This window comes from Prinia subflava, chromosome Z (genome assembly GCF_021018805.1).
Source record: "Prinia subflava isolate CZ2003 ecotype Zambia chromosome Z, Cam_Psub_1.2, whole genome shotgun sequence".
Classification (NCBI taxonomy): Eukaryota; Metazoa; Chordata; class Aves; order Passeriformes; family Cisticolidae; genus Prinia; species Prinia subflava.
In genome coordinates this window covers 83,228,888-83,245,765 of record NC_086283.1, presented here as the reverse complement: position 1 = coordinate 83,245,765, position 16,878 = coordinate 83,228,888, and the positions used below count along the sequence as shown (strand labels likewise).

Here is a 16,878-nt window from a genome sequence, read left to right as displayed (position 1 = left end):
GCCCATGGAGACTCCCTTTCCCGGGATACTCAAGAACGCAATGAACGCGTTCCTGTGCCGTGTGCTCCAGGACGACGCTGTTCGAGCAGGAGGGCTGTCCCGGCTGTTCCGCCGTGGTGCCGCTCCGCCCTGACCCGCTCCGGCCTGCGGGACTCTCTGGCTGTGACTACAGTTCCCGGCGCGCTGCGCGGCGCGCGGGCGCTGCCGGGCCGCCGCGGCCGGGGCGCTCGGGCCATCGGCGGGATGCGGCTGTCGGTGGCGGCCGCCATCTCGCATGGCCGCGTCTACCGGCGGTTCGGGCTCAGCCCGCGGTCGCGCCTGGACCTGCTGCGGAACCTGGTGACAGCGCTGGTGCGGCATGAGCGCATCGAGACGCCCTGGGCGCGGGCCGACGAGATGCGCGGCTACGCCGAGCGGGTGAGCGGCGGCGGAGCGCCGGGCCGGCCTGAAGGGCGGCGGGCTGCCGAGGCACCCCGACCCACCGCCTCCCTCCTCACCCGCCGCCTCTTTCCTGACCCACTGCCTCCTTCCTCCCCGCAGCTCATCGACTACGCCAAGCGGGGGGACAAGGACGAGCGCGCCATGCGCATGGCGGATTTCTGGCTGACCGTAAGTACCCCCCGGCCCCACACCCGGCCCGGCCCGCCGCGGAGCCGGGGCTGAGCGTGCCGTCCCGCAGGAGAAGGACCTCATCCACAAGCTGTTCAAAGTGCTGGCGCCCCGCTTCCAGCCGCACCCCGGCAGCTACACGCGCCTGCTGCAGATCCCCAACCGGGACGGGCTGGACCGCGCTAAGATGGCGGTGATCGAGCTGAAGGGGAACCCGCTCCCGCCGCTCGTCCGCCCGCGCCGCGACTCCGACAAGACGCTGCTGAACCAGCTGCTCAAGGGGTACCGGCAGGACGCGCAGCGGGCGGCCGCCCCCCGGGGCACACACGTCTAGGGGGGCCCCGAGCGGCCCCCGGGAGCTGCCCGCGCACCAGCCCCGGGTGCTGTCTTGGCGCACGGGAAGGGAAGGTGTGGCAGGAGGGCTGGAGGGTGATGGAAGTTGCCGTGGCGGGGGCTGAGTTTACTGGCTGCTTCCAGTGGTTTGAACAGAGACTCAGCAGGAGAAGGAAATCAAGCTAGGAGTCCTGATGATTGATACCTTCTGTGTAAATAAACTTTGTTCAGAAAGTCAGGTTGTTGGTATTTGAGTTTTATTCAGAGAATCATTTAGGTCAGAAAAGACCTCTGAAGTTACCAAATCCAACCTAAGACCAAATACCATCATGTCAACCAGACCATGACACTAAGTGCCACATCCACTCTTTAACACCTCCAGGAACTGTGACTCCACCGCCTCCTACACAGCTCATTCGTGTCTATTCACCCTTTCTGTGAACAAATTCTTCCTAATATCCTACACAAACCTCCTCTGACTTACCGTAGTGCCTGTGCTTGTAAATTAGTAGCTTATTCTAGAAAAATGGTTTTGGTATGAGCCAGGGTTCAGCATTTCAGGGTGGGAAGTTTAGTGAGAAATAAGATATCGCTGTTTAAAAAGCACTGAATGCAAATAGGATGGTAACACTGAGCTAAGTTCTATAAAGAGACAACCAAAGAAACTTGTCATAAGGTGGTAACATAGGCACAAGTCATAACAATCTAGCAAGAGCTTGACAGACACTCCAGCTTCAAAGGCAGGATTGCAAGACATCATATTACTCTATTAGAACAAAAAAAAGGAGTAGCAGAACTTTTTCAGAGTGATATAAATACTGAGCAATAAGAATCTTAAATTGTTAGCTACGTCTTTAATTTCAGGCACAGCTAGTACTTGGAAGTTCTAGCTGTGACTTTGAAGTGAAAAAACTCAAAACAAAACCAACTCCAACATAATGTCACAGGATAGAATACCCAGATGGAAAGAACTTCAAGAACACTAGGTCCAACCTTTCTTGGCAAAATACTGTGGAACTAGTGTGGCTTCCTAAACCTTGTTGCTCCAAAGTTTCACAATCTTAAGAGATTTAAATAAGTGGCTCTGTGTAGCAAGCTAATAGTATGGAAAGACAAAGAACCTTCATTATATACTCTCTTCAAGACACTTATTTCACACAGTACCAGTTCTGTTTTAATAAACACAAGTGAGAAGTTAAAGATGGGTGGTACTGCTTAAGGAAAAAGAAAAAACAGTTGAACTGCTAAGAGGAGGTCAGTGTTCAGAGAGACTTTATGTTTCTAATAACCTTGAAATTGTTCTCTTTGCAGTTGATCATATTCAAATGTTTTCTGAAGTAAACTGCTGCACAACTTCCACATTATTAGAAGTCCATGCTGAGGCTTTAACAAAATACAAAAACACCTTTAAAAAACATTTAATGAGGGGAAACAAGTCACACTCTCATCTGCTTGACCTTAAGTTAATAATCTGAGTTTAGTAAAGTACAAAAAGCTAGAAGCTTCTAAGCTAAATTGGGGAAATCTTTGATACATGTTCATTTTATATACAAATGCATTTTTGGCAGTATCTGTATGCATATTAGGGCAGCTAACATAGCTGCTCATCATCTCACAAAGACGATGTGTAGTCCTCAATTCAGTGCTACTATATGTCGCTGAACATTTTATAAGATTGTGGAAGCTTCTCCCATGAAGGTGGTTGCCCTGCCAGTCTGTACTCGGGTGGGTCAGACTTTCAGCTGCCTGTAGAGGAAAACAATTAATATGGGAAATCTGTCCTTACTATTCCCTTGCCAGCACCAGGCCACCTCTATCACCCTTATTACCACACTCAGGTCCAATGGTCACTTCTATGTCCTGTCCTCTTGTACCTTCAGGACATGGATGCCTACCTGACCGCAGCTGTGAGACTCCGGTACCAGTCATTGATCTCTTTTTGATTGCTGGACATCAACAGCAGTGTCTTCTTTGGAAAGGAAAGCTGAAAGACAAACAGAATCTGTGGCATTCCTTGCCAAGGCAGCAACTGTAGTAAAAGGAAAATCATCACCACTGAATTCAGTCCCAGCACAATGATTTTCACTCTTTTCCTTCCAAGATAGAAAAATGTAGCCTTAATATTGAGTGAAGCCAGAGGTTGTACAGTACAGAACAAGTGTCAGTCTTGTCTGTTGTTTCCAGTCATAGCTGACAGCTCATTCTGACCTGTTTGGAGGTGAGCAATGAGAATTCTCAGCAGCTCATCATCTGGTTTTCTGCCATATTTCAAGCTGTCCCTAGAGGTCCTTCCACTACCATCATCTACAGGTCGCAGCTTGCTCAATGAGTTCTTTGTCATAGCTTGCAGGAAAAGAGCTAACACAGCCCCAGATGCAACCTTGGAAGAACTGACCTTGAAACCCCTAGGGAAGACTCTGGTACCTGTCAAGGAATCTGCAGCCCTGAGTTAGATGCACAACATCTTTTGTAATAACATCCACATCTTTCTCATTCTCTGTTTTTCTGCTCAGTCATTGTAATGCTCCATATTCATTGCCATGTTGTGGGGCTGCCCCCCAAAACTGTGTCTCTGATGAGAGCACATCAGAGTCCTTGTGAAGCCTCCTTACCTGGGCTAAGTGAAGCAACCAGCAGCCTGTAACCCCAGAGTGCGCAGGAGGCTCCATGCCATGAAAGGAAAAGGACCTGCATCACTCAAGAAAGGAAGGGTTGTCCTAACTCAGACTTGCTCACTGCCTTTGGTCACCCCCTGTCATCATCTTGGTCCCGCTACTGCTGAGACAGCTGGAGACCTGCTTCCAGGTCTGACTCCACTGGCACTGCTGCCTGGCAGAGGTGGAAAGACTTACACTGAGAAGCCCTCCCTGGCTCCACGTGTGGCCGAACACTTTATCCACTGAGCACTGGTGGAGCGGGTAGACAGCCTGGCAGGACAGTTTTTTGGAGTTCAGTGGGTGCAGTGGGTGGCAGGGCTTCGCTGCAATGAGGATATCAGAGAACAGGAAGAACATCCTGCGCTTCAGCTCTTCTCCCTTTGAAGGCACCACCAAAAGCCAGCCTTCACGGATATACCAGCGCCCTGAGCATGCCGGGGAAACAGAGACAGCTGTCAGATCTGAGGGAGGGTAGGCAGGAATAAAAAATAAGGATGCAATGAGACAAAGAGGAATACAGAGTGAGCCACCCTTGTAGGTTGCCGTGTTCTACATCAATTCCAGCCACTAGAAGGCACTGGATGCCAGCTGGGTCCAGCCCACCAGCAGGGATAACACTCACGCAGAAGCAGTAACCAGCCGAAAAGGTTTAGTGTATGAGGAGCAGCTGAAGTTCGTATAAATCTGCTATGTTAAATAAGAGTATATTATCATATGCAAGTCTGTTTAAAGTGATCAGAACAAAAACACGGTTTGAGAATGGTATGCATACCTTTAAATTAAAGCAAGCCTTCAGAAAACACAATATGAACTATCTTAAACTGTGTTGCCCAGTTGTTTGTCATTAGTGGTATAGCAGAAACTAGCTTCAGCTTTGAAAATTTGTAATTTTTTCCTTGGCTTTTTTTGGTTTTTGGGGTTTTGGTGTGTGGGGTTTTTTTTGGTGGTTTTGTTTGTTTGTTTTTTGTTTGTTTGTGGGGTTTTTTTGTTGTTGTTGCGTGGTGTTGTGGGTTTTTTTTGTTTTGTTTTGTGGTTTTTTTTTGGTTTTTTTTGTGTTTTTTTTTTGGTTTTTTTTTTTGGTTTTTGGTTTTTTGGTTTTTTTTGGTTTTGTGTGTGTGTGTGCTAATTAAATAAACTCAAAAAATCTCCACAAAACAAAACCATATTTCACAGGTCATCTAAACATATACAGACCTACAGTAGCCAAGAGATTACAGATTGCAGATTACTGTTCTAAAGTATGAAAGGAGATAGAAAATGAGGAAGGTCTGAATAGACAACCTTATTAATCTCTCTCGCAGAACAGCATCCAGTGTGATCCACTTGTGAAATTGTGATAAAATAAGAGGAAAAGGAAGCATGAGGAAAATAGTCAAAACAATTTGATAAGCCTAGCTGTAAGCAGCAATTTTAAAAAATTAATAATAAAATAACTTAAACAAGACTTCTTACTAGGATTATGGTAGAAGATAACCATCAACTCATGGGAATTATGAGGACACCTGCTAGTAAGATTATTTATAAAAATGTAAAGCCATAACAAGGTATTGCCACCTGCTCTTGTACAGGAATCATCTGCCAGGGAATTTCAACCACTCCTTCATGCCTTAGCTTCTGCATGAGCTATTAAAGACCTTTTAGTGAAAAAACATAGTGTTGTTTTCATTTTTGATTGTGTCTTATTAGAATGCTATAGTCACAAAACAAAGAAGCAAGTGAATTCCTGCTTAGCTGATTCCACTGGAACCACTCCTCCTATCTGAATAACAAAGTGAGGAAGAGGAGGGTAAGGTGCAGGCATCAATCCAGGTTAAAGAAAACAAATGGGAGGAAGGTGTCAGAAGTATGAGGCTGGGCTGGCAGCTGTTTCCCTCAGGCAACGCTGTGATCAGACTCACAGGCATACAGTCTGGCCCAGACTGTACTGAAAGTCTTGTAATATAGATCCATGTCCAGCATTCCCAGGTGTACAAGTTCTAGGAAAATGTTGTGAAAGAAGGGCAAGAAAATATCCCTGGGGAAGCTCTGGATGACAGAACAATGTGCTCAGTTAAGGAGGCAGTTCTGGATGATACAGTATTTGTCCTGAATATGGAAGGTTGCAAGAAAAGCAGCTCCCTCACTGGGAGCAGGACATTCTCAGAGACACTGGCAAATGTGAAATATCCACCTCCAACACTCCCCCTTTGTTCTGAATCTACAGCATTTTGTTTTCTCTCCTGTTCACTTCTGGCAAAGGGACACAATCTTAACTGTCCTGCAAAAGCTGTCTTGTTTCTGGAAAGCTGGCCCAAAACTAGCAAGCCCCAGCTGCCTCTTACATTTCTGCTTCTCATATCCCATGATAACTGTAACTCCAGCTAATGGAAAACATGACTATAAGAATTCTCTGTCCTAGATAATGGAAATGCCTTTACAGACCCTCAACATTTATCCTACTACATCTCAGAATTTCCAGAGACCAAAATAATCAGTGGACCAAACACTTTCAAACAATGGCCATCTCTGGTCTAATTATACTGTTGGGGGTGTTTGTTTTCATGGTGTTATCTTATTAGTTCTAACATTAGTTCTAACATTAATCAGGATAACTGATTTATCCTTTTACTTAACACACTACCCCAAGTGTGCCCAGGCACCTTCACACATGCTTCTGCTCGCTATAAGCAGAGTATACCTGTGTTAGCTCCCTTTCACCTGGCAGCACCAAAAGGATTCTAAAAACAAGAAAGAGAATTGTAAATCAATTTGCTCATTGACTGAGCATCTTTGGGAACAACTTCTGATAAGTGACTTTTGCTCTACCTGTGCCGGTTTAGCTAGGATAGAATTAATTTTTCCCATAGGAGCTGGTATGTGGCAGGTTTGGATTTGCACTGAAAACACTATTGACAACACAGGAATCTTTTGTTTATTGCTGTGTAAGCACTGCTCAGTATCAAAGTCTTTCTGCTCCTCAAGCCACAAGTGAGGAGGCTGGGAGTGCACATGAATGTGGGAAGGGTCACAGCTAGGACAGCTGATCTGAAATCCCCAAAGGGACATTCGATATCATGTTCAGCCTGTTGTGCTGGGAAAGAAGAAGGAAAGAGGGGAGTTTTAAAGTGATGACTCTTGTCTTGCCATGTAACCACAATGTGTGGTAGAGCCCTGGTTAAAGCCCTTTCCTTGGAATAACTGATCACCTGCCTGCCCATGGTAAGTGGTGAATGAATTCCTTGCATGGCTCAGCTTGCATGAGCAGCTTTTGCTTTACTGGTTAAACTGTCCATCTCAGCCCATGAGCTTTCTGAGTTTTACCTTTCTGAGTCTTTCCCCATACCAGCTGGGAAAGTTTTATCATCCAAAAATCCACATGTATTAATTACAACCACATTCACAAGTACCTGAAGGTTCTTGTCTTAGAGACCTTCATGGGCAGTGACTTTAACACTCTTCTCCAGCTGCAGCACTTTGCCTGGATAACCTCTGCAGTAGCAGAGTTGAGTGAGGGTACAGGTGAAGCTCCAAATGACCATTTCATAATTGCCCAGACTGTGCACATTTCTCACAATATTTCATAGAGTGTGGTCTGGGCATGGAGAGTTCCCAGTCACATAAGAGACTTATTATCCATTTAAATGTTCTTACATGCCAGTGACTGTGGCTTTATCTATCTAGCTATCAACACAAATACAGTGATTTCTGGCTCTGCTTAAGCATGCAGATAAAAGAAAATTCTTCATATGAAAGGTGTTAGCAGAATGCCATTAATCTTGTAGCTTAATGTAAACAACAACACAGTTCTTGTGCCCTTGACACTCAGAAATCTCTGGTTCCCACAATGGAATTGGGATAATACCACTACTTACACTCTGCCAAAAGAATTTAGTGTCTGTCTTTCATTATCACCTAGGACTTAAACTCCTGATCTTCTTAGGTTCCTAACTTTCTAACCACATGTCATCAGCTTCTCCTGTCTGAATGTCAGGCAATTAAGCTGTTGCTTATCCTTACTCAAAAATTCTTAATTAAAAAAAAAAAAAAAAAAAAAAAAAAAAAGTGCTTGAATTAGTAGTGATATTCCTTTACCACCTATCTGTGGAATTTGGGCAGAAGGGGAAAACTGGTTAATGTGAGTTGAGTCAGAGATAAAGGAGAACATCCATGTATCTTAGCACGACAAAAGAAAAACCGCTCTAAGACCCACCTGGAGTCAAAACCTGAGTCTTTTGTCCTTTGAGCAACTTCTGAACCCGAAGTAACTGCAAGGAGTTCTCTCTCTTATCGAAGATGTCTTGGACCCAGTGAGATACCTCACTAACAGATTGCACAGTCTCTGAAATTATAGCAGCATGCCCTGAAGTTATCACAAAGAAATGCGTATTTCACCTTATACATCTTGCTAAGAAAAGACAATATGAAATCAGAAAGAAAAGTTTTAAACCAAGTATCAACAACAGCTTTATTCAGGAATTTCTATGGGAGACTGGACTAGACCACTTCCAGAGGCCTCTTTCCAACCAACAATTCTACAGGTCCAGAAAATATTTGCCAATGAAACATCAGAGAGAGAGGAATAATTTCCTAGATTTGGAAGTAAAAACAGGAAAATGCCCTACAAATGGTGTTAACTGCTTGTACAAACTACAGAATCATTTAGATTGGAAAAGATACCAGGGATCACTGAGTTCAACCTAGGACTGGACACCATCTTGTCAAGTAGACCACGTTATTGAGTGTCATTTCCTAAACATTTTCAGTTCTGGTGACTCTACTACTTCCCTGGACAGTCCATTCCAGTGTTTAACAACCCTTTCCAGGAAGAAATGCCTGCCATTGTCCATCCTGAACTTCCCTGGCACAACCTGAGGCCATTTCCTCCCGTCCTGCTGCTTGTCAGCTGGGAGAAGAGGCCAATCCCCAACTGGCCACAACCTCCTTTCAGGTACTTGTAGAGAGTGATCAGCTCACCCGTTTTCTCCAGACCTCCAGCTCCCTCAGCCACATCTCACAGGACTTTTGCTCCAGACCCTTCCCCAGCTCCACTGCCCTCTCTGGGTTCACCCCGGCACCTCAGTGTCTCTCCTGCAGTGAAGGGCTCAAAACTGGACATGGGATTTGGGGTGTGGCCTCACCAGTGCCCAGTACTGAGGAACAATCACTTCCCTAGTCCTGCTGGTCACACCATTGCTGATACATTCAGGATGTCCTTGGCCTTCTTGGCCACCTGGGCACACCCTGGCTCATGTTCAGATGATGTGGATCAGCACTGGTAGGTCCTTTCCCACTCAGCAGTTTTCCAGCCACTCTGTCCCAGCCTGGAGCTGCAGGGGTTGTTGTGACATAGGGACAGGACCCAACACTTGGCCTTGTTGAACCTCACACCATTGGCTTCAGCACATGGATCCAGCCTGTCCTGATCCCTCTGCAGAGAGGGATCCTTCCTGCCCTCAGCAGATCAACACTCCCACCCAACTTGGTACCATCTGCAAACTGGCTGAGGGTGTTCTCAATTCCCTCATCCAGATCATCAATAAAGATATTAAATAGGACTGATACTGAGCCCTTGGGGACACCTCTAGTGACTGGATATAGCATGAAGGACATGAATTATCCTAGAAAATTGAGGCATGTGACCAAGAGAGTCAGAGAATGGTTTGGGTTGGAAGGGACCTTAAAGATCATCTTGTTCTAACCTGGCTGCTGTGGGTAGGGACACGTTCAAGAACATCACATTGCTCAGGACCGTATTCAGTCTGGCCTTCAACTCTTCCAAGAACGGGGCATCAAAAAAGGCCTTGAGCTACCTGTTCCAGTGCCTCACAAGCAGCAGAGTTTTAAAACAAAAGAGCTGCCATTTCTCCAACCTAAGTATTAGGCCATTTTCACAGGCAGTTACTCTATGTTTTTATTCCTAATGTATTCAAAGGGACATCTTGATCAAGATGGAGAAGAAAAATAGTAACCCACTAGAACCCTATAGAGAGAGGAATTTTTTTTTCCCTTGGAAGCAGGCAGTAGGTGGGAGTCAAAATATTCTTAGCAAAGAGAGTATCGTTGATCAAAGTGCCATTTACAGGGGGAATCATACTTGCAAGTTTCTGGTGCTCAGCAGTGTCTGGGCTGGTGTTCTCCAGCAGATCTCTGAAGAAATGTTTGTACCTGAGGTAAAGAGAGCAGGTTTAGTTCACCACAAGATACCAGGAACATCAGCAGCACCTCCTGTTGGTAACAGCATGGTGAGCAACACTCAGCCAGGAGACAGAGTAAGCCTAACCAAGTAGTTTTGGTAACACTCCATTCACATTCATTTTATTATCAAACATCTCAACTAAAATAACCCAAGTATTTTGTACATCTGCAAAGCCTTTGGTTTTCCTGAGGATCCAATAGAAACAGACTCACAAATCATTTAAGATCATGAGGTTTTCTCAGAATTCACATAAACATGTCTTCAATAAGAGACAAATTTCTCTTTGAACTATTTTTAATAGTATATGAATGGTGGTAGTCATACCATATTTCCTGCCCACATAAGAAAATAAAGGCATTTCTCTAAGAACTAACCCCCATCTTTTTCTTTTTGCCTTTCCAGTCTTTATTGGAGAGGATAAGATCTCTGCAAATGCTTTCTCCCAGTAACATCAAACAGAAAGAACAGATTCACAAACTAGCAGAACTTATAGGACCTAGTGCATATATTAACAGAATTTTATAGAAATTTGAATATGATAGAGCTGATTCATGAAAAAATTAGACTTTCTATCAAAAAGCTCACATTTTTCCAAATAGTTGGACAGCAAAAAATGTGCTGCTGTTTTGCAAATTTAAAAGAAGTATCCAAAGAATTACAGTAAAAACCCACCAATCAGCTTAATGTTTACTTCTGCCAAGCTGACTAAAAACATTACATAAAGTTACATGAGAGACTGTGGTATGAGCTCTCCAAGTTATTTTCAAAGAAACAAGGTGCCCAGTCTCTCAAATTTGCTTTAGTGTACATAAGATCATGGCTGAAAACAGCTCCTGGATCTACAGCAGAATCTGGGGTTCCAGAAAAGCCTCGATTACCCACACGTCCTCCCCAAGAAAGGGCTGCCCATGAGTGCGTGCAGCACTCTCCTCAGGCAGTTGGTTTGCCTCTTCAAAGAGGAAATGATCACAGAACATCCGAGCTGGAAGGCATCCAAAGGATCATCAAGTCCAATTCATGCCTTTGCATTTTTAGGACAACCCTAAAAACCACATGTGTCCAGTGGTGTTGTCTAAATATTTCTTGAAAAGTGGAAGGCTTGGTGGCTCAAAAGGGAGATGCAGCAATACTGAGTGGATCTGTCTGGACTCAGACAAATGTGCTAGGTATCAAATCTGAGGAAAGCATATGGCCCTGATAACCAGAGAGGAAAGAGAAGCTCTCCTGTGTTCACAAATCTCATTTCTCTCCAAAAGCAGCCATCTACAAGGCTCACAATGCTCCAGGTCAGCAATATGCATAAAAATGGAGCAAAAGCATCACAGGCAGAGACCACCACTTCTGCAGCATTTCAGTCAACTTGCTTTCATTCAGGGCCAAACTTCAGTAGCTCACTGAGACAGCAGAAAGCTTCCAATTCTATCCAAAAGCTAGAATAAGGAGCCGGGGCCAAAGACAACTATCCTCCTGCCACATCTCTCATCTGTGTACATTGATACCACTTTACAGGTACATCCTCAGGTCTGTTTAATTGCTGTCTCTATGCTCTGATTTTGACACAATAGGCAACCTTCCCTTTTATAGCAACGAAGTGTTATATTCGTTTTTCTCTTCTTATGATAGTCCTTTGAAGACTCACAGTTGCTTACTTACTGATGCAGCCTCTGCAGAGGCAAAGAGAGCAGATCCTCTAGCTCCCTCCCTTGAAACTGAGGTCGAGTCTCCTGGAGTTTCTTAAACTGCCGGAATGACTTATTTTTCCTCATTTGCTCCTGTGTGAAGCAAAAAAAGGATATAGTTTTGAGATTACAGAAAGAACTATGTGCCCTAGTCTGTACCAGAGCTTGGAACATTTACCTTAGAGTTTAGGACTCCAGTCTCACAAGCATCAACTCCTTTGTGGCTATGGGCAAGCCATTCCCTTCCTCCTGACCATCCATTCCAGTGGGTAATGGAAGTGATATATCCCCACCATACATGGAATTAAATAAAAATAGAAGGTTGATCCAGTTAAGAAAACCAGGAGTGCGTTTGTGGCTTTTTGCCATGCATTTTAAGAAAGAGCAATGCAGATCTGCACTCACATCACCTTGAGATAAGTAACCAAAATGTCTTTTTCTCTTGGAAAATGAAAAACATGAATACATGCATGCAAAGACAAGAGGAGGGTAACGTCCTGATACATTCTGCATCTGGGAACAAGCACACACAAAACTGGGAGCTGAGTGGTTTAAATTGCAGACACAGCTGTCCAGACTTCAGAATAAATATATATTCTGCAGAAATTTCTTGAAAACAGGTTATATTTGAAGATATAAATGGGAAGGAAAAAAACATCTTCAACATTGGAAAAAAATGTGAAGGAAAAGGAAATCCCACTGCTAGGATATAGTTGGTGGTAGTGGGAAAGACTAGGACACTTGACGATTCCTAGAAAGAGATCACTGTATCATAGTGAAAACCTGGAAACTCTCTAGGCTTGCCAGTTAGGAAGGAGTGGGCGTAAATACAGAATTCTGTTTGAGAAAGCAGTGCTCACCATATGCACATACATATACAAACACCTGAAAAAAGCATCAGAAATTTGAAGCTATAAATAAGTAGAGAAGTTTTCACCATTTTATTGTGGAAGAAAGGTTGAATTTCATCCACCCAGAAAAAGTAAGAACACTGACCGCTCCAGAAACAGAAGACAAATGGAAGGATATGGCAGTTTCACAGAATGGAAAAAGAGAAACCATATGAAGACTAAAGTAGATATTTACCTTCAAAGTTTTATTTGCCTGCTCCCAATTCTCAGCATAGTGGCCATAAAGATCCAGACTCTGACAAAAATTTTCTAGTCCTGGTCCCAGATTCCCTTTCTCCAGGTGAAGTGACAGAACACTGTGCATGAGGAGCAAAGATAGCTTGTGATTACTACTGACACTTTCACAGCTCCTTCTGATTCATTCCCTTGCTGACCTGCCTTTACCATTCTCCATCTCACATCCAGTTTCTATGCCAAATTTGTGCTTGGAGGTCAGAGAGTAAGCCACAGAACACATTGTGGAGCAGACTTACTGAGCTTAAACCACTGCCCAGTCACTGGGTACCCAGATATGTGATACAGATCAGGATTTCCCTGGGGACACCTCCAAGTGCCACCAAGGCTAACAGTGCTAGGAATGAATGCCTGTTTTACAAGATGTTAGCCTTATTTCTCCAAATCTTCTTTCTCATCAACATAGAGTCCTTCCAACACAATTACAGGAATTGCACCCTGTGTCCACTTACTGGCTGGCTGAATATAATGACTCCAGGGGTCCAAATATAGTTTCCAACACAGCAGGTTTCAGCGTTCCTTTGGCCTTTAAAATTGTCACAAAGTACTAAGCAGGAAAAAAAAAATCAAACAGGTAGTATTCAGAAATCACCATAGAATCACTGAATAGTTTAGATTGGAAAGGATCTTAAAGACCATCTAGTTCCAGCCTGGCCAGAGACACCTTCCAAATCCCATCCAACCTGGCCAGTCACTTCCAGGGATGGGGAATCCACAGCTTCTCTGGGCCATCTGTGCCAGTTACCTCCAACCTGTAAATAAATGTTCTTCCTAACATCTAATCTAAATTTACTGTCTTTCAGTTTAAAAACATTCCTCCTTGTCCTATCACTGTGCGCCTGTTCCTCTTCCTCTTTTTTACAAGCCCCCTCTAAGTACTGGAAGGCTGCAAAGGTTATTAACCTCTGAGGTCACTCAAACACCACTTGTGGCACACAGCAGAAGCCAGAAGCTGCAGCCTCAATACTCTTTGGCTTAGAAAGTTATCAAATATTGTGACCATCTAACTAAGATATCCTCCATCAGACTGTAAGCCTTACTTGTAGTTTTGACCATAACTGTAAACACATGGAGCAGTACTACAGCACTGAAAACGGTCTATTTCAGTATCCTCCAATGCATCTGTTTTTCACCATCTTGTCCATAATTTCTTTTCTTGTCTGTGTCCCTACAGTTCATGCATCTCAGGCATCTTAGGACGAGCCCCCTATTCAGTCAAAACTGTAAAGATTTGTGTCTGTGTACAGACCAAGGCCAAAAAGCCAAACCCATGAGCTATTGAATATTACAGAGGAGGTAAAAGAAAAAGAACAAAAACCCCTTTCAGCCACAGCAGGTATCCCAGACATTAAGGATGTACCAGTCTTGCTCTTGACCCTTTCCCCTGACAACACAAATAAGTATGTGCTGTCTGAAGATACCCACATATCAGAAGGGTCAGAAATACTCACTGTGAGCACCAAATCCAGCTGCTCAAGGTATTTGTGTTCCGTTTCCAGCAGTTCTTTGGCTGTCCTGCTACGCTTTCTCTCCCAGCGAGCCCGCTGGTCTTCCACAGTGTTTCCTCCAACCACAAAGGGCAGGGATGAGGCACTCATGGCAGAGTCAGGGCTGATACACAGTGACGTAAAGGATCCTGAAGAGCCAACCAAGATGCACACACAACAAAAGAATCACCTACATCACAGGGTAGGAGGTAAAAATTCTACAGTTTCCTAGGAAATAAGGGAAGTCAGTTGCCAGCAACCATTATTAACAGTTTCCTTCTGCATTCCCTCCCATGGGCACAGGGGCCCTGCATCAGAGGAACACCATTAGAGATCAGGCTGCCAAAGCAAGAGCAGTACATGAGGATACATGTATCCTCGTGTGAGCAAATCTCAGTGCACAATCCCACCTGCAGACCACTGCTTCCTGTGCTTTGTCCTCCCCATTCTTTGTGTGAAATTCTTGTTAAACTCAAGCGAGTTTGTGGGTGGGAGAGGTACTGTGGATAGGAATAGAAAATAACCTTAAGATTTGTCTTGCGGGGGGGGGGGGGGGGTGGAATGTAGGAGGACTTCCCCCTATTACAGGGAAAGAGAAGAGAGCACTCTTGCTTGTTTTCCTGTGGAGGTTACTAAGAAGCAAGTAGTTTGCTTTGTCATTTTCTAACAATATTTTGTGCCACTGGAGGTGAGAGAGGCGGAGCAACTGATGTGAATCAAACCAGTTTTGCTTCTGCTCTTCTGATACAGTATCACGGTATTATTGCACAGAAAAAAAATTGTTTATCGCACGCAGAGAAAGAGACAAGTTTTAGCAGAACACCAGTTAGATATTGTTCTGTTGATGAAAAGGAGTGCAGGCAGCTGCACACTTGCCCCAGCATCAGGTCTGCAGTTTCACTGGAAGCTGAGTTGCCTCTGAAAAGTTCTGTTTCCCACACGGACAAGATACACTAATACAGAAAGATGTATCATAATAGAGAAGGAGATTTGTAAAACACTATCTTCCAGAGAATTTCAGATACATATATCAATGTCTGAAACAAAACTTTCACATCAAATGAGTACCACAACTCCATTAATGAGTTACCAGAAGTCCAGAGAGCTGAGGGACACGTGCAGATTTTTATAATAGCAGCAGCTTCTTCAGAGGTTTACCCTCATATTCACTTACAGCACAACCACAAGCCTAGCCAAGACCACACCTTGGTCAAACAGGGTAGACCTGGCACAGATGGAGAGGCAGCACTGCAGGGAACACCACCTTAAACTTAAGATTAGTTCTACCCCAGAAATGTTCAAGGCCAGGCTGGACGGAGCCCTGAACAACCCTGTCGGTGGAGAGTGTCCTTGAGCTTTGCAGGGCTGTTGGATCGAGATGTTCTTTAAGGTCCCCTCCAACCCAAACCACCCCATGTTTCTATTCTAGTGCAGTTGTAAAGTACTCACCAGTAATGGACTAAAACGCTGACATTCACAGAGAACCTCTAGCCCAGGTAGGTCTTCATTTTGCAGACCAATTTCTTTTAATACACAATAATTAAAACAAACAAGTTATACCAGATTTCACCATATACTGCTCACATAAAGAAGTTCAAACATTCCCATTATTGCACAATACATTCTGTGTCGGGTCTGTAGGGTGAGAGCTGTCAGAAGCCTGTGGGTCCAGTAGAAAACACTTCACCTGCAAGTGACAGAACTGCTCCAGCTTGCTTCTCCCCAGATCACATTCAAAAAACACTAAAAACCAGCATCCTCTATTTACTGTTAACGACCTTATAATGCACCATTAACACCATTCCCTTCACCATTTCTAAATTTTCTGAGTACCCTCAAAAAAATCTCCTGTTCTTATTGCAACACAGCCTCTCTTAATTAAGTCTCAGAAGTGTAAACACATGGTGGGTCAGCTCCAAGGGCCACATGACCCCACATTGTGAGGTAAGAGGGGAACAGAAAGGGAGAAATTCTGGAGCCCACAGCCACTCCTCAGCCACTCTGAGGAATCAAGGAGTAAATACTGCAGGAGTTAATACAGGAAGAAAAACATGCACCTAGGCTTCCTTCAATTTTCCTGTGCTGCAGGGTATTAAAAGTGTGGTTTGGATCTGTTAAAACCAAGGGTATTATATTTTTTCAGCAGATGAGAAAAGATCTAGCAAAAGTCTTGCAGGATTTAACAGAATGCTTTTCTTGACCAAAACTGAATCATTTTACTCACTATCAGGGTTCTGTTTTTATGGGGGTTCTTTTTATTTTTTTTTTCATTTAAACTAAATAGCTTTTAAAGAAATAAATGTTTCCAGTAAAAAAAGGCAAACCAAACCAGCCAAACAAACAAAACAACAAACAAAAAATCAAACAAAAAAACCCAAAGTAAACCACACACATACACAAAAAAAAAAAAAAAAAAAAAAAAAAAAAACCCATGAGCACGCTGAAAAGAATTTACTAAACCATTTACCAAATGTTTTTCTCTGACTGTCACACGCATTTGGAAAATACTTGGTGGAATCAGGGACTAGTTTAGCCAAAGGGATCTGTATCGGTCATGCAGCTGAGTCTTGTGCCCGGAGCGGGGCTACCACCAAAGTCAGGCTGGGCTGCGCAGAACCTTTCCACGAGTGGAGGTAGGGACACGCCACGACACCAACACCGATCACGGTCGCGGTTCTAGTTCTAGTTCTGGTTCTGGTTCTAGTTGCTGCCCCGGCCCCACGCCGCCCCCGCCGCCCGTTACCTGCCTCTGCCGCCGCCGCCCCGCGTTCAAACGGCGGCCCCGCCCCGGAG

The 16,878-nt window shown here is 44.3% G+C and overlaps 2 protein-coding genes across 2 annotated transcripts; one reads left to right on the top strand and one right to left on the bottom strand.

The window, feature by feature from the left end:
• The first annotated feature begins 193 nt into the window (after nt 1-193).
• Nucleotides 194-1,180, top strand: MRPL17 (mitochondrial ribosomal protein L17). The gene is made up of 3 exons (XM_063421873.1): nt 194-417; nt 541-609; nt 680-1,180. The coding sequence occupies exons 1-3, from the start codon at nt 244-246 to the stop codon at nt 941-943; spliced, it is 507 nt and encodes a 168-aa protein (XP_063277943.1). The 5' UTR covers nt 194-243; the 3' UTR covers nt 944-1,180.
• A 58-nt stretch (nt 1,181-1,238) lies between these two features.
• On the bottom strand, nt 1,239-16,848 carry ARHGEF39 (Rho guanine nucleotide exchange factor 39). The gene is made up of 11 exons (XM_063422843.1): nt 16,829-16,848; nt 15,535-15,608; nt 14,050-14,234; nt 13,051-13,145; nt 12,540-12,660; nt 11,428-11,546; nt 9,673-9,743; nt 7,789-7,917; nt 3,795-4,024; nt 2,838-2,926; nt 1,239-2,688 (listed from the first exon to the last, which is right to left on the bottom strand). Exons 3-11 carry the CDS (start codon nt 14,194-14,196, stop codon nt 2,673-2,675), a joined length of 1,017 nt encoding a protein of 338 aa, XP_063278913.1. The 5' UTR covers nt 14,197-14,234; nt 15,535-15,608; nt 16,829-16,848; the 3' UTR covers nt 1,239-2,672.
• Between the last annotated feature and the right edge of the window lie 30 nt (nt 16,849-16,878).

Excerpts from the sequence above, each read along its gene's own strand:
- MRPL17 (XM_063421873.1), top strand. The coding sequence starts at position 244 with ATGCGGCTGTCGGTGGCGGCCGCCATCTCGCATGGCCGCGTCTACCGG. Across the intron at positions 418-540 it reads TGCGCGGCTACGCCGAGCGG|CTCATCGACTACGCCAAGCG; the intron begins GTGAGCGGCGGC and ends TCCTCCCCGCAG. Across the intron at positions 610-679 it reads TGGCGGATTTCTGGCTGACC|GAGAAGGACCTCATCCACAA; the intron begins GTAAGTACCCCC and ends GCCGTCCCGCAG.
- ARHGEF39 (XM_063422843.1), bottom strand. The coding sequence starts at position 14,196 with ATGAGTGCCTCATCCCTGCCCTTTGTGGTTGGAGGAAACACTGTGGAA. Across the intron at positions 11,547-12,539 it reads AGGCAAATAAAACTTTGAAG|GAGCAAATGAGGAAAAATAA; the intron begins GTAAATATCTAC and ends TGCTTCACACAG. Across the intron at positions 9,744-11,427 it reads CCTCTGCAGAGGCTGCATCA|GTACAAACATTTCTTCAGAG; the intron begins GTAAGTAAGCAA and ends TCTTTACCTCAG.